The 16,993-nt window shown below is 34.3% G+C and overlaps 1 protein-coding gene across 1 annotated transcript in view; it reads right to left on the bottom strand.

Annotated features, from left to right (window-relative positions):
- LOC134260467 (probable serine/threonine-protein kinase pats1) overlaps window positions 1–4,883 on the bottom strand; it is a gene marked incomplete at its 3' end in the record, with an annotated part of 33,672 nt that extends 28,789 nt beyond the window's left edge. The window contains exons 1-3 of the mRNA XM_062743017.1: window positions 4,817–4,883; window positions 4,274–4,528; window positions 95–328 (exon numbers count right to left, since the gene is read on the bottom strand). Coding sequence (XP_062599001.1) covers window positions 95–328; window positions 4,274–4,528; window positions 4,817–4,883 — 556 coding nt within the window. The remainder of the gene's footprint in view (window positions 1–94; window positions 329–4,273; window positions 4,529–4,816) is intronic.
- Window positions 4,884–16,993: the final 12,110 nt, after the last annotated feature.

Raw genomic sequence — 16,993 nt, 5'->3', positions numbered from 1 at the left:
ACCGTTCAAGTGGGAAAGTAGAACGTTTCAGGGATTATGTATCTAATGAAAAGGACATATAAAAATGTTTCTTTGATAAATGTTTACATTGTACCTCCATAGGTCCATCCAGAGAACACACTACCATCTTGATCACACACTGCCTTATCCACCTTTTGGTCAAGACGTTTAGAGGCGTCCACCACCACAACATAGAAAGCTCTCCTGGTCAGGTAGATCTGGTGACAGGCGTAGTACGCACACTGTCCTCCAAAGTCAAAGAACGTCAGAGTCTTTGAGTCAACATTTGTAGTAAATCCTTTCGCATTGTTGTCCTTGCTTTTCTTTGCTGAAAGAACCATCAGATGTTTAGTATTTCTACATTCTAAACTGATATATCTTAAATTCTATCAATAAAAAAATGGTTGGCATGTTACGAACACATTTAAATCATTTACCGGGAAATTTAGTCTTGCAGAAGAAAATTAAGTTTGATGATTTACCAAAACCTCTGATAAATATAAACTATTATTATAATTAACTATTGCATTCTCTGTATTTTTTTCTTATAATTGCTGAATAATCGTTTTAACACTAAAGTATTCATTTGCAATAATTCATGACCAAGAGAATGTTTTAAAAGGTACTATAAACTCCAGGGTTAAGGTCAAAGGGTAAAGGTATTTCAAGAAAGGCCTTGTCAAAAAGATTACATATGGGGAGTATTAAAACCGTAGCCCTAAGCCTAGAAAGGTAATGCCAAAATTAAGATTTATTTTAAAGTAGTTCAAACTCCGAGGTCAAAATCAAAGGGTCATGGTTGTTGATTTCCAATGAAAGGTCTCGTCAAAAGGATTACATATGACTGAGAAGTATGAAAGTCATAGTCCGTACTGTTCAAAGTAATTACCAAGAACAAGGTCAATATCAAAAAATCTAAGCTCTTGGTATCAAATGAGAGATCTAATCAGAAGGATTATATATGTGAGGTTTGAAACAGTACTTTTCACTGCTCAAAAGTTATGACCAAGATTAAAGTTTCTCAAAAATATGTCAATCTCAAAGGTCAAGGACAATAGGTCAAAGTTGTTAGTATCCAATGAAGTTCTTGTCCCAAAAATTACATAATGATGTGATGCGTGATAATCCCACATGTAACCAGTCATTTAAAAGTTATGGCCAATATCAAAGTTTGGAATTTTGGTGTAAAAGTGTTTCAAACACTGAGGTTAAGAGGTCAACTTTGGTGGAACCAAAAGAAAAGTTTTGTCACAGGAATACACTTTGAAAACATGAAATCCAAGTTTCAACCAGTAATAAGTTAAAGGCAAGGTTTTTGTGGACAAAAAGCAGAAAAACAGCTAGACAGACAAAAAGACACACGGACAGCTCAAAAGCTAGACAGATTGACGGACAGGCAGACAGATCCGTCACAAAAAATATAGTTAACTGTAGTTTACTATAGTTAACTATAGTAAATCAAAGTGTCAAAATTTTCGTTTCAGTTTTTCAAATTGTCAAAGATTTCGATAAAGTTTTTTCAAAGTGCGAAAGTTTTCACCAAAACTTTTTAAAGTGTCAAAGTCTGAGCCAAAGTTTTTCAAATTGTTAGATATTTCGATAAAAATTTTCAAACTGTCAAAGTTTTCACCAAAGTTTTGCAAGTGTCAAAGTTTTCGATACAGATTTTCAAAGTGCGAAAGCTTTCGCCAAAGTTTTTCAAAGTGTCAAAGTTTTCGACAAGGATTTTCAACGTGTCAAAGTTTTCGATATTTTTTATTCTAAGTGTCAAATTTTTTAATAATTTTTTTTCAAAGTGTCAAAGTTTTTGCCAAAGTTTTTCAAATTGATAAAGTTTTCATAAGATTTTCCCAAAGTGTCAAAGTTTTTCGATTTAATTTCAAAGTGTCAAAAATTTTGATCAAGTGTTTGAAAGTGTAAAAAGCTTTTGATAATCTTTTTCAAAGTGTTAAAGTTTCGGTATAGTTTTTCAAAGTGTCAAAGTATTCGATAAAGTTTTTCAAAGTGTCAAAGTTTTTCATAAAGTTTTTCAAAGTGTCAAAGTTTTCGATAAAGTTTTTCAACGAGTTAAAGTTTAACAAAGTATCAAAGATTTTGATAGAGTTTTACAAAATGTTTAAGCTTTCGGTAAAGTTTTTCATGAAAGAGTTAAAGTTTTTCAATTATATTTTTCATAGTGCCAACGTTTTTTGATAAAGTTTTTGAAACTGTAAAAAAAATTCGAAAAAGTTTTTGAAATTGTAAAAAGTTTTCGATAAAGTTTTACAAAGTGTCAAAGTTTTCAATAAAGTTTTTCAAAGTGCATAAGTTTTCGCTAAAGTTGTTTAAAGTGTCACACTTTTCGCTAAGTGTTTTCAAAGTGTCAATTTTTCGATTAAATTAAAAAAAAAATTGGAAAGTGTAAAAAGTTCTCCATAAAATTTTTTTCGAGGTGTCAAAGTTTCGATAAACATTTTCAAAGTGTTAAAGTTTTTGATAAAGTTTTTCAAAGTGATAAACTTTTTTTCGAGGTGTCAAAGTTTCGATAAACATTTTCAAAGTGTTAAAGTTTTTGATAAAGTTTTTCAAAGTGTCAATGTTTTCGATGCAGTTTTCCAAAGTGTCAAAGATTTTTCAAAGTATCAAAGTTATTGATAAAGTTTTACAAAGTGTCTAAATTTACGATAAAGTTTTTGATAGTGTCAAAGTTTTTCAAAGTGTAAAAGTTTTCGCAAAGTTTTTCACAGTGTCAATGTTTTCATTAAAGTTTTCAAAAAGTCAAAAGGGAAAGGTATAGAAATAAGAAAAGGTGGAACTTGGTTTATTATTGAAAAGTTTAAATCCAAAAATAGTCTCATGACCAATCATGGATTTGCTATTCTTTAGAAGAAGATTTTTTAAAGAATTTTCCTATATATTTCTATGAAAAACTTTGGTCGGCCATTTTCGCCCTACCCTACCCCCGGGGAGTCATGATTTTAACAATCTTGAATCTACACTATCTGAGCATGCTTCCATTTAAATATTATAAATTATGGCTTTGCTATTCTTGAGAAGAAGATTTTTAAAGATTTTTCCTCTATATTTCTACGGGCCCGGGTTCGATTATCGTTCGCGGCGCCGCGTCATACCTAAGACGTAAACAAAGGTAGTGTCTGTTCCTTCGCCAACCGTTCGGCCATGGAAGTGAAAGTCTCGGGTCTTTCAGATATGACCTTAAAAACGTTGGTTCCGTGTCACGGTTGGCGCTGGCATGATAAAGAACCCTCACTGCTCAATGGCCCTGAGTGCCGAGTATAGGTCTAAATTTGAAGCCCTTCACCGGCATACGGTGACGTCTCCATACGAGTGAAAAATTCTAAAGAGGGACATTAAACAATATACAATCTATCAGATATATTTCTATGAAAAACTTTGGTAGACTATTTTGGTCCCGCCCTATCATCCAATGTGTCATGATTTGAACAAACTTGAATTTTCACTACCTGAGGATGGTTCCATATAAATATGCTGAATTTTGGCTTTGTCAATCTTTTGTAGAAGATCATTTTTTTAATTTCGCAAAAAATAATTTTTTTTATTTCTATGTAAAACTTTTGTCAGCCATTTTGACCTAACCCCCCCCCCCCGGGGGGGGGGGGGGGGTGGCATGATTTGAACAAACTTGAATATACACAAACTGATGAGGCTTCCATATAAATATTTTGAATTATGGCTTTGTCTTTCTCGAGAAGAAGACATTTTTTTTTTAAATTCCTATATGTTTCTATGTAAAACTATGGTCAGTCATTGTGGACCAGCCCTACCTCCCAGGGTCATGATTTGAACTTGAATCTACCCTACCTGAGGATGTTTCCATATAAATATGATGAATTATGGCTTTGTTTTTCTTGGGAAGAATATCTTTAAAGAATTTTCCAATATATTGGGTTCTTTTTGAGAAGATTTTTAAACTGTGCCACCGAATTTTCATAAATTCCCAATTATCTTCCCTTGAATGAGTACGTGGCACTTCATTTAAAAAACATGAATCCTCTTTAACCAGGAATGCTTTGTTGCAAGTTTGGTCGAAATTGGCCCAGCGGTTCTTGAGAAGAAGTCTAAATTGTGAAAAATTTTCAGACAGACAAACGTACAGACAGACAGCTAGACAGACATGCGGACGCCGGACAAAATGTGATCAGAAAAGCTCACATGAGCATACGGCTCAGGTGAACTAAAAGTATGTTTTATTGAAACAAAAATCATTTGTCTTTTCTTTTTACTTAGAAAAACGAATTAATATAACTGTTACCTTTTAATGATCTTGTTTCTTCATATATATCAAATATTTCCTCATGCACCTCTAGGCCCTCAGTAGATTTTACTTCCTTAATCTCTTCTTCAGTACATCCGAGCAGACGTTTAAGTAGCGTGGTTTTCCCCGCCCCAGCACATCCTACAATCATCCCCCGGGCGTGGTGGACTGTCTGTGTTCCTCTCTTAGCGTACTCCACATACCGCTCTTTGGCCTCCTGATCCCATAGTAGTACTTCTCTAGGGACTCCCACTGTATCATTAACCAATTACCGATATCATAGAAATGAAACTGAACAAAAATTATACATTTTGGTCTCTTTTCTTTCACAAGCAGACTTTTGTATTCAAGATAAATATAAAAATATAATGAGTTTTTGTTCTTGTAAAGTTCAAATACTTTAGCTTAAATAAAAGCTTAAGCTATATTTGTTTTAAAAGCTAATTATTAGACCAAAATATTTGATTTTATAAAAAGGTTATTTTTAATATCTGTCATCGTCTGAAGCCTCGGTTCAGATTTCCAAAATAGTTTTCCTACTTGCGACTGCTTGATCACATAAATTGTGGTAATCTTGAATATTTACCCTTGCATGTTGTGATGTCATGTTAAACCAAAGACAATATTTAACAAAATTTTTGTGAAACACTGATGCCCCCGTAAGGCAACATAGCGAAGCTTAACCTTTCTCAAACGCAGATCAAATATGTCGGTACCTAAAGAATGGTCTTTTCAGAAGAAATACAAATGTTTAATACAGAAACCTATCACCACCTGTTTATGACCAAGGTTAACATCTTATAAGATAGGATAAACTCCGGGTCAACGTCAAAGAGTCAATGGTCATTGGTCTGAAAGATTACATATGGGAAGTATGAAAACACTGGCCCTTACCATTCAAACGGTATGGCCTTTGTTGAAGTTTGTAAAAAGTAGGTCAAACTCCATGGTCAAGGTTCTTGATATCCAAGGAAAGGTCTTATCACAATGGTTTACACATGTGAAATATGAAAGTTCTAGCCCCTACTTTTCAAAAGATATAGTCAAGGTTAAATTTTGCTAACAGTAGGTCAAACTCCAAGGTCAAGGTCTAAGGACAAAGTTTTTTATATCAAATGAAAGGTCTTGTCACAATTATTTAAAGTGTAAAGTATATATGCCCTAGTCCCAACCCTTCAAAAATTATGGTAAAGGGTGCATTTTTAAAGTAGGTTAAACTCCAAGGTCAAAGGTTTTAAGGTTCAAAGGTCTTGGTATCCAATGAAAATTCTGTTTTCAAGAATTATATATGAGAAGTATTAAAGCCTTGTGCAATTTGAAGCCTTGTGTCATTTTCACCGATCCAAACTTTATTATTGAGCTTAGTTTCCTGTTCAAAAAAAAAATATCCATGTTTTATCAGGAGTTATAATCTCATTTATTCGCCTTTGGTAACATATCTTCATAAATTGTTCGTAACTGTGAGGCAATTTTTACCCAGGTGTGCTTTTTATCTTCCGTGCATCTAGCACCGACTTTCCTGAGCTTTAAGTCTTCCTTTAAAATACGAAAAACTGCTGAGGAATCAATGTTAGTTAAGTCTTCTATTTCCTCAGATGTATATCTAGCATTATCAGCTGTTGTATTTTAAACAACAACGATTTCTTTTTCGCCAAATGCACAAACTGGACGCTCCAAAGGGGGTCATCTTCAATTGATATTCTACCGTCTTTAAATCGAACAACTCACCTTGCTATTGTTTGATATGAACGAGAGTTCTCTCTATATACTACGTATAAATCGGCTTTCGTTTCCGTTGCCTTAAAGCCAAGCAATGAGCGAATTTTTACGCCCAGTATACAGAGTATATTTAACTAGTACTAATTGTAACGGGAACCGTTACAGATGTTCCCCAAGCGCTCCCCAACTCCCTTTTCGTGCCATGTTCCCTGTAAGTCTTATAAAACAAGACAACCTATGTGCATTTTTGACTTTTACAACGTTTTCCGATATAGATACGAATTATATGTAAATTTTAGCATGGTACGCATGCGCACATGAATGCATGTGCGTAATGATCATGTCATCTTGTCTACACTTTATATATATCTAAATATACTCTTTGTTAAAGCATTTAGTTCAAAAGTAATAAAAATCACTCATTCAAGTGTATTTTTCATGTCACTCGTTCCAAATGCACGCACGTGCGTGCACGTGCATGATGACCATTCCTTCTTGTAGGAGGCCCTTGTTGCTATCTATGTTCTAAATCCCATCCCGTTTCGATGAAAACCGAGGGAGTTACAGCCATTTAAATTTTAAGCCAATCAGATTGCAGCGCACGTGCATCCGCGTGATTTCATGAAATTTTTGGTATATCATTTTGCACGCTATGCTAAAGCATTAGTAAGTTTTAAATTTCAAAGGATTTCGTCAAAACACAAGGGAGATATAGACATTTAAAGTTTCAGCCAATCAGATTGCAGCACACGTGCATGCGCGTGATTTTTTGAATTTTATTAATTCATATTGCAGGCTATGCTAATGCATTACTATGTTTTAAATTTCATAGCATTTCGTCAAACAACAAAGGAGATACACATGTACCGAGCTTACATACTGGGCACTTCCGGAAGACATCCTGAAATTTGTGCAACATGGCATCATGTCCTCTATCATCCCTGAAAATTCAGCGCTCTAGCTTGAGCCGTTTCTGAGTTTACTCACGGACAAGGAGGTCCTCTAAATTTCGATCTAAGGGCGATAACTTCCAATCGGAAGTAATTTTTTCAAAATCGATTTGCCGGTACAAACTTCAGATCAAGACACGTTACCTCTGAAATTTTGAACCAAATCAATCAACCCATCTCCGAGAAATCTTCTGCACAAAATCGTTAAGGAAAAAAAGAATAATAACTAGAAAGTCTGCTATTGCAAGCAATAGCATATTTCGCCCCGTACTGGACAAGATTTTCATTTTTATCTACACTAAAACAATGATCCATTAGCTAAGCTCGGACAACCATGCAGTCGTATCAGTCCTTTCTGTTGGAAACGGAAGACTTTAATTAGGTACATCCCACTAATTATTTTTAGAATCAGAAGGAGAAGAAAGTAGTGCAGGAAAAAATTACAAGTTCTTTAATTTGCAGACTTGCATAAAAGAAATTGGGCAGATGTACTGAACTGAACCTCATACTTGTAAATTGGCAGTATCTTTCCTACCAAAAAAGCTTGGCAAGTGTAATTTATTAAGAAGATCAGCCGAATTATTTTGTGTATTATAACGCCAGTGAGAACTCTGAAATTTCCCTACTTTCACTTTCATTTTTAGAGGGAATCTGATCGCACACCCGCAGGAGCGGATCCAAGGATTTATGAATGAATAACAACTATGGAAATGACGAATTTTCTTATTTATACTTGCACTTTCTAATGAAATGAATAATATACAAGTAATAGATATACAAGAAAATGCGAAATGATAATAAATGCAGCTGACAATCGTTATTTTTTTTTTATATAGATAGAATAAAATAATTATAAATTCAAGAGACAAAACAGAAGGAGAATGAATGATGGCAAAATATCACATGACAGGAACTGAGTTTTATGAATGAAACTTTTAAAACGTTACTTGTATGTTGTATATGTTATATCTGTGTATTCTACCTGGCTGTGCGCTTCAAAGGGGGGGGGGTCGTCTTGAGCATAGTACCTTAGCCATAACTTTTGAACGGTAAGAGCTAGGGCTTTCGTATTTCAAATATGTAATTCTTGTGAAAAGAACCTTTATTTTAAATACGAAGAACTTTGACCCTTTGACCTAGACCTTGGAAAACACATGTGTACATCTTAACCCTTTTTTCTGTTTCGTTTCTATGGCAACTGTGAACGACTCATTACAATTATTTTAAAAGTAGAAATCACTTTGACACATAGCAAGGAATAAACATTGAAAGTTTCAAAACGATTGCTTGCGTAGTTATTGAGAAAATCGAAATTAAAGAATTTTAACTTTCCCCTGGTTTCCATGGCAATAATCGATTATTTGAAAATTTTAAATGCGAATCGCACAACTACAGATACTAATCATTAAAATAAGAAAAGTTTCATGACGAACGTTTAAGGGACCAGAGAGAACACACGCGGACAAAATTCGTCAAAATTCGTCGCCTTTTACAGGTTTCCATGGCAACGGTAGACATATTGGAACTGAACGACCTCACTGCACAACTACAAACAGTGATCGTCCTTTGAGGAAAGTTTCAGTGAGATTGTCCCAGCCATCTCCGAGAAACAGCCTAGATAAAAAAAACATGCGTACAATATCAATATGTCGTCCCCGACTTCGTTCGGGGCGACATAACTAGATGAGATCTCGTTGCGAGCAACGAGTAGGTCTTCCGTTGAATTTCTCGATAAGATGAGATGTGATTTTGACCGAAATATTCGTTAAAAGAAAATGACATTAAGTTTTTCTTCATTAAATTTAATGTTTCTCATTTTTATCACGATATTCTGAACATCTTTTGTTCAATAAGGCTTATAAAAATACTCACCCTTTTCGAGACATAAAGCATAAAAATATAACATTTTGGTCCCTTGTGACCCCTTATTACGTTACATATGATAAAAATTTTATCATATATTGTTGCAAATCGTTCAGATGAACACTTTTGCCCAAATAATATTTAATAAAAAAATGATTAGAGAGTTATAGACTTCTGGCCCCTCTGAGTCCCTAATATGAGGGGTCAGCCCCATTTTTCTTGATTTCAAATGAAAGGTCTTGTGATTTTGAAGATTTTTTGTTCAGCACTTTTTCAGATATTTCTATTCCTTGTGGAGATATGCTGAAAGAAAATATTTAGGGGCCACTCCTACAAGTCTTTAATGGGGCCGTTTTACAAAAATTCAAAGTATGCATATTGTTGAGAACATTATTCTGACCATCTTTTGTTCAATATTGCTTATCAAAATATTCCCCCTTTTCGAGATATAAAGCGTCAAAGATGTGACATTCTGTGACCCTTAATTACGTAACATATTATCAAAATAGTATCATATAATGTTGCAAATTGTTAAGATAAATACTTTTGCCTCAGTAATGTATAGCAAAATATTGATCATTAGAGAGTTATAGATAAAAGACTTTTGGTCCCTCTGAGCCCCTAATTTGAGGGGTCAGCCCCATTTTCTTGATTTCAAATGAAACGTCCTGTGATTTTTGAAGATTTTTTTGTTCAGTACTTTTTCAGAGATTTCTATTCGTTGTGGAGATATGCTAAATGAAAATATTTAAGGGCCACTCCTTTTAGTCCTTAATGGGGCCGTTTTACAAAAATTCAAAGTATGCATATTGTTTAGAACATTATTTGGACCATCTTTTGTTCAATATTACTTATCAAAATATTCCCCTTTTTCGAGATATGAAGCGTCAAAGATTTGACATTCTGGCCCCTTGTGACCCCTAATTACGTAAAATTTGATGCAAATTGTATCATATATTGCTGCAAATCATTAAGATAAATACTTTTGCTTCAGTAATGAATTACAAAATCTTGATCATTAGAGAGTTATAGATAAAAGATTGTTGGCATCTTTGAGCCCCTTATTTGAGTGGTCAGCCCTTTTTTCTTGATATCAAATGAAAGGTCTTGTGATTTGAAAGATTTTTTGTTCAATACTTATTCAGAGATTTCTATTCGTTGTGGAGATATGCTAAATGGAAATATTTAGGGGTCACTCCTACAAGTCCTTAATGGGGCAGTTTACAAAAATTCAAAGTATGCATATTGTTTAGAACATTATTCTGACCATCTTTTGTTCAATATTGCTTATTAAAATATTCCCCCTTTTCGAGATATAAAGCGTCAAAGATTTGACATTTTCGCCAATTGTGACCCTTAAGTACGTAACATACGATCCAAATTGTATCATATATTGTTGCAAATCCTTAAGATAAATACGTTTGCTTCAGTAATGTATTACAAAAACTTGATCATTTGAGAGTTATAGATAAAAGACTTTTGACCCCTCTGAGCCCCTAATTTGAGGGATCAGCCCTATTTTCTTGATATCAAATGAAAGGTCTTGTGAATTGGAAGATTTTTTTTTCAATACTTATTCAGAGATTTCTATTCGTTGTGGAGATACACTAAATGGAAATATTTAAGTGTCACTCCTACAAGTCCTTAATGGGGCCGTTTTACAAAAATTCAAAGTATGCATATTGTTTAGAATATTTTTATGGCCATCTTTTGTTCAATATTGCTTATCAAAATATTCCCCCTTTTCGAGATATAAAGCGTCAAAGATTTGACATTCTGGCCCCTTGTGACCAATAATTACGCAATATATGCTTAAAAGTTTATAATATATTGTTCCAAATGGCCTAAAATTAAAAAAATATCGAAAAATCAAGCAGAAGAAATGATAAAAGAAGTCGATTCACTTTCTGCATAAAATGGCCCTGTAGATATGCCAATTAATTGATCAACACTTGATTTTCTATTTGCAGCATTAAAATAAAATAGAGACTTTATGCTTTCATATCCTACTAAAAAAACATTCTCATCGAAGTCCATGTATTGGAGAACTGGCTTTATGAAACGGCAATGTTCTTGAATTTTGGTGTAAACAGGTATAATTGAGTACTTTCAGTGAAGAAAAATAATATGAGCGCACCCTCTGATCTAAAAAGTAAAACATGTCCATGAATCCTCAGAAACAGTTCTATCATTTACTAGTTGCATATTTTAGATCAGAGGTTGCGCTCTATATCAAATATCAAAAAATAACTCAAACATTTACCCTTGTGATAGACTGTTTCTGAATATGAGGAAATTGACGCATTTCGTGACGTCATAATGCATTGACTTGCCAACAAATGACGTCATTTTTTATAGGATCGCAGTCACCAAAGATCTAAGTGATATTTTAATGCATTGTTAACTAAAACAGTGCAACTTCAGTTTTTCAAAAATTCACAAGGCCAAATTAGGCAAAGATGAACCTTGTTCTTTTTTCGTCATACGGGGGATCGAACCCGGGTCGCCCGCGTGACAATCCAACGCGCTAACCATATAGCCATTGGGATCGTCGCTTCGCGTTTTCAAATGCAAATATCTCGAGATTGGCTTTTTCGATTTTCAAACAAATTACATATTTGGTTTCTACAAGAGGGTCTCTATTCACATTAAAAACAACAAGAGGCCCATGGGCATTATAGGTCACCTGAGCATTATTCAACAACTTTCCAGTGACTGAATTTGATCCATGGTTTAAGCCAGATGCTATAGCATTTACAATTCGGTCATCATAACTATACACTTAGCAGTTCCTTAGTTTGGTTACTTAATACCCATAGGCAGGGTAGGGGAACAAAAAATGCATTTCAACAAATCAGTAATATTCAGCAATAATGAGTAGTGCCGCTACCACACATGAACCCTGGACTCTTAGGCCTAGATCCACACATTGTACAATTTTTGAAAAGGCATTCATGCTTTTCAAAAAATATTTGATTAATACAAAGGAGCACATTTCAAACAATTCATTCATTTTCAGTATATAAGAAAAGCCCCCCCCCCCCACCTCAATGTACAACTGACCGTGGTGCCTTGAACTTTACAATTCTTGAAGATTAGGGCCCTTGCTCATAACTATATAGGTAGTTTATCTGCTTAAAAACTAGGTACAAAGAAGAAAATATTCAAAGATTTAAATCTAGGAGCAAAGAAGATTTTCAAAGAATTCATGTATTTTCACTATGTAATAAATAGAGCCCCGCCCTAACACCAGAACCCCTGACCCTGGGGCCATAAAATTTACAATTTGGTAGAGGCACTTTTGCTCATCATAACTATGTGCTTAGTTAGTTTATTTAATTCCCAGGAGCAAAGAAGAAGATTTTCAAAGAATTCATGTATTTTCTCTATATAATTAATAGAGCCCCGCCCTAACTGAAGAACCCCTGAACTTGGGGCCATAAAATTCACAATTTTGGTAAAGGCACTCTTGCTCATCATAACTATGTACTTAGTTAGTTTATTTAATACCCAGGTGCAAAGAAGAAGATTTTCAAAGAATTCACGTTTTTTTTCACTATACATGTATAATAAATATAGATCCCCCTAACACCAGAACATCTGACCTTGGGACCATAATTTTCACAATTTTGGTAGAGGCACTCTTGCTCATCATAACTCTGTACTTAGTTAGTTTATATAAAATCTAGGAGCAAAGAAGATTTTCAAAGAATTCATGTATTTTCACTATGTAATAAAAAGAGCCCTGCCCTAACACCATAACCCCTGACCCTGGGGCCATAAAATTCACAATTTTGGTAGATTCACTCTTGCTCATCATAACTATGTACTTAGTTAGTTTATTTAATATCCAGGAGCAGAGAAGAAGATTTTCAAAGAAATAATGCATTTTCACTATATACTTTTGGTAGAGGACTCAATGCTGATTACAATCATGCAAACAGTTTGACTGCTTGATGTCCAGGAGAAGAGAAGAAGATCTTGAAAGATTGCATTAACTTTAGTAGTCTACTCAGGTGACCGAAAAATATTAAAAAAAAAATTCGAAAAATTGCGTTTCTTAAATCACTTCCGGTAGCGACCGGAAGTATTGATGACACACACGGAAAGGTGATTCTGCAAAGCTATAAGTCATGAACTATCATCTCAAATAAGTCTCCTGTTCATACCTTAAGCAGTTTTCGCTACTAAGTTCAGACAAAATTGCAATTTAAAATCAGAAAATTGTAGATAAATCACGACCGGAAGTGACGTCATCAAAAAAAAAATTTCCAATAAGGTTCAGATCAGTACCTATCAGATGTGAAAGTTTCATGAGAATCTGCCCAGTAGTTTACGAGAAATCGCGTGCACAAAATTGGTTAGAATCATAATAATTATAGGTAAAAAGAAACCAAAGAATAACAAGAAGGTCTTTCGTCGGAGACGGAAGACCTTAATAATAAAAGTGAAAAAGAAACCGAAGAATAATAGAAGGGTCTTCCGCTGAAGATGGAAGACCCTAATTATAATAATAAGACACAGAGTAAAAACAATATGTTCCCCAACTTCGTTTGGGGAACATAATCAATTGATATTTTCTGATTTATTTGTCAGTAATAATTTAGAAAAAAATATACTTATTAAATAAAAAATTATGGAGTGGTGAAATTTTAGTGGAAGTCGTAGGATTTTTTGTGAAAAGAGCCTTTGACCTATAAAAAATTACAAGTTCCTAAATTTGCAGACTTGCATAAAAGAAATTGGGCAGATGTACTGAACTGAACCTCATACTTGTAAATTGGCAGTATCTTTCCTACCAAAAAAAGCTTGGCAAGTGTAATTTATTAAGAAGATCAGCCGAATTATTTTGTGTATTATAACGCCAGTGAGAACTCTGAAATTTACCTACTTTCACTTTCATTTTTAGAGGGAATCTGATCGCACACCCGCAGGAGCGGATCCAAGGATTTATGAATGAATAAAAACTATGGAAATGACGAATTTTCTTATTTATACTTGCACTTTCTAATGAAATGAATAATATACAAGTAATAGATATACAAGAAAATGCGAAATGATAATAAATGCAGCTGACAATCGTTATTTTTTTTTTTATATAGATAGAATAAAATAATTATAAATTCAAGAGACAAAACAGAAGGAGAATGAATGATGGCAAAATATCACATGACGGGAACTGAGTTTTATGAATGAAACTTTTAAAACGTTACTAGTATGTTGTATATGTAATATCTGTGTATTCTACCTGGCTGTGCGCTTCAAAGGGGGGGGGGGTCGTCTTGAGCATAGTACCTTAGCCATAACTTTTGAACGGTAAGGGCTTTCGTATTTCAAATATGTAATTCTTGTGAAAAGAACTTTTATTTAAAATACGAAGAACTTTGACCCTTTGACCTAGACCTTGGAAAACACATGTGTACATCTTAACCCTTTTTTCTGTTTCGTTTCTATGGCAACTGTGAACGACTCATTACAATTATTTTAAAAGTAGAAATCACTTTGACACATAGCAAGGAATAAACATTGAAAGTTTCAAAACGATTGCTTGCGTAGTTATTGAGAAAATCGAAATTAAAGAATTTTAACTTTCCCCTGGTTTCCATGGCAATAATTGATTATTTGAAAATTTTAAATGCGAATCGCACAACTACAGATACTAATCATTAAAATAAGAAAAGTTTCATGACGAACGTTTAAGGGACCAGAGAGAACACACGCGGACAAAATTCGTCAAAATTCGTCGCCTTTTACAGGTTTCCATGGCAACGGTAGACATATTGGAACTGAACGACCTCACTGCACAACTACAACCAGTGATCGTCCTTTGAGGAAAGTTTCAGTGAGATTGTCCCAGCCATCTCCGAGAAACAGCCAGGATAAAAAAACATGCGTACAATATCAATATGTCGTCCCCGACTTCGTTCGGGGCGACATAACTAGATGAGATCTCGTTGCGAGCAACGAGTAGGTCTTTCGTTGAATTTCTCGATAAGATGAGATGTGATTTTGACTGAGATATTCGTTAAAAGAGAATGACATTAAGTTTTTCTTCATTAAATTTAATGTTTCTCATTTTTATTACGATATTCTGAACATCTTTTGTTCAATAAGGCTTATAAAAATACTCACCCTTTTCGAGACATAAGGCATAGAAAATATAGCATTTTGGTTCCTTGCGATCCCTAATTACGTAACATATGATCAAAATGTTATCATATATTGTTGCAAATCGTTAAGATGAACACTTTTGCCCAAATAATATTTAATAAAAAAATGATTAGAGAGATATAGACTTCTGGCCCCCCTGAGTCCCTAATATGAGGGGTCAGCCCCATTTTCTTGATTTCAAATGAAAGGTCTTGTGATTTTGAAGATTTTTTGTTCAGCACTTTTTCAGATATTTCTATTCCTTGTGGAGATATGCTGAAAGAAAATATTTAGGGGCCACTCCTACAAGTCCTTAATGGGGCCGTTTTACAAAAATTCAAAGTATGCATATTGTTTAGAACATTTTTATTGCCATCTTTTGTTCAATATTGCTTATCAAAATATTCCCCCTTTTCGAGATATAAAGCGTCAAAGATTTGACATTCTGGCCCCTTGTGACCCTAATTACGCAATATATGCTTAAAAGTTTATAATATATTGTTCCAAATGGTCTAAAATTGAAAAACTATCGAAAAATCAAGCAGAAAAAATGATAAAATTATTTGGTCATACGGGGGATCGAACCCGGGTCGCCCGCGTGACAATCCAACGCGCTAACCATTTAGCCATTGGGATCGTCGCTTCGAGTTTTCAAATGCAAATATCTCGAGATTGGTTTTTTCGATTTTCAAACAAATTACATATTTGGTTTCTACAAGAGGGTCTCTATTCACATTAAAAAACAACAAGAGGCCCATGGGCATTATAGGTCACCTGAATATTATTCAACAACTTTCCAGTGACTGAATTTGATCCATGGTTTAAGCCAGATGCTATAGCATTTACAATTCGGTCATCATAACTATACACTTAGCAGTTCCTTAGTTTGGTTACTTAATACCCATAGGCAGGGTAGGGGAACAAAAAATGCATTTCAACAAATCAGTAATATTCAGCAATTAATGAGTGGTACCACTACCACACATGAACCCTGGACTCTTAGGCCTAGATCCACACATTGTACAATTTTTGAAAAGGCATTCATGCTTTTCAAAAATATTTGATTAATACAAAGGAGCACATTTCAAACAATTCATTCATTTTCAGTATATAAGAAACCCCCCCCACCTCAATGTACAACTGACCGTGGGGCCTTGAACTTTACAATTCTTGCAGATTAGGGCCCTTGCTCATAACTATATAGGTAGTTTATCTGCTTAAAAACTAGGCACAAAGAAGAAAATATTCAAAGATTTAAATCTAGGAGCAAAGAAGATTTTCAAAGAATTCATGTATTTTCACTATGTAATAAATAGAGCCCCACCCTAACACCAGAACCCCTGACCCTGGGGCCATAAAATTTACAATTTGGTAGAGGCACTTTTGCTCATCATAACTATGTGCTTAGTTAGTTTATTTAATTCCCAGGAGCAAAGAAGAAGATTTTCAAAGAATTCATGTATTTTCTCTATATAATTAATAGAGCCCCGCCCTAACTGAAGAACCCCTGAACTTGAGGCCATAAAATTCACAATTTTGATAAAGGCACTCTTGCTCATCATAACTATGTACTTAGTTAGTTTATTTAATACCCAGGTGCAAAGAAGAAGATTTTCAAAGAATTCACTTTTTTTTTCACTATACATGTATAATAAATGTAGACCCCCCTAACACCAGAAACACTACCTTGGGACCATAATTTTCACAATTTTGGTAAAGGCACTCTTGCTCATCATAACTCTGTACTTAGTTAGTTTATATAAAATCTAGGAGCAAAGAAGATTTTCAAAGAATTCATGTATTTTCACTATGTAATAAATAGAGCCCCGCCCTAACACCAGAACCCCTGATCCTGGGGCCATAAAATTCATAATTTTGGTAGAGGCACTCTTGCTCATCATAATTATGTACTTAATTAGTTTATTTAATACCTAGGAGCAGAGAAGAAGATTTTCAAAGAAATAATGTATTTTCACTATATACATTTGGTAGAGGACTCCATGCTGATTACAATCATGCAAACAGTTTGACTGCT

Source organism: Saccostrea cucullata, unplaced genomic scaffold (assembly GCF_032062105.1).
Source record: "Saccostrea cucullata isolate Sc308-1 unplaced genomic scaffold, CSIRO_AGI_Scuc_v1 ctg3015, whole genome shotgun sequence".
In the NCBI taxonomy this organism is placed as follows: Eukaryota; Metazoa; Mollusca; class Bivalvia; order Ostreida; family Ostreidae; genus Saccostrea; species Saccostrea cuccullata.
The sequence above is the reverse complement of the archived record's forward strand: the minus strand, read 5'-3'. Positions and strand labels throughout refer to the sequence as shown.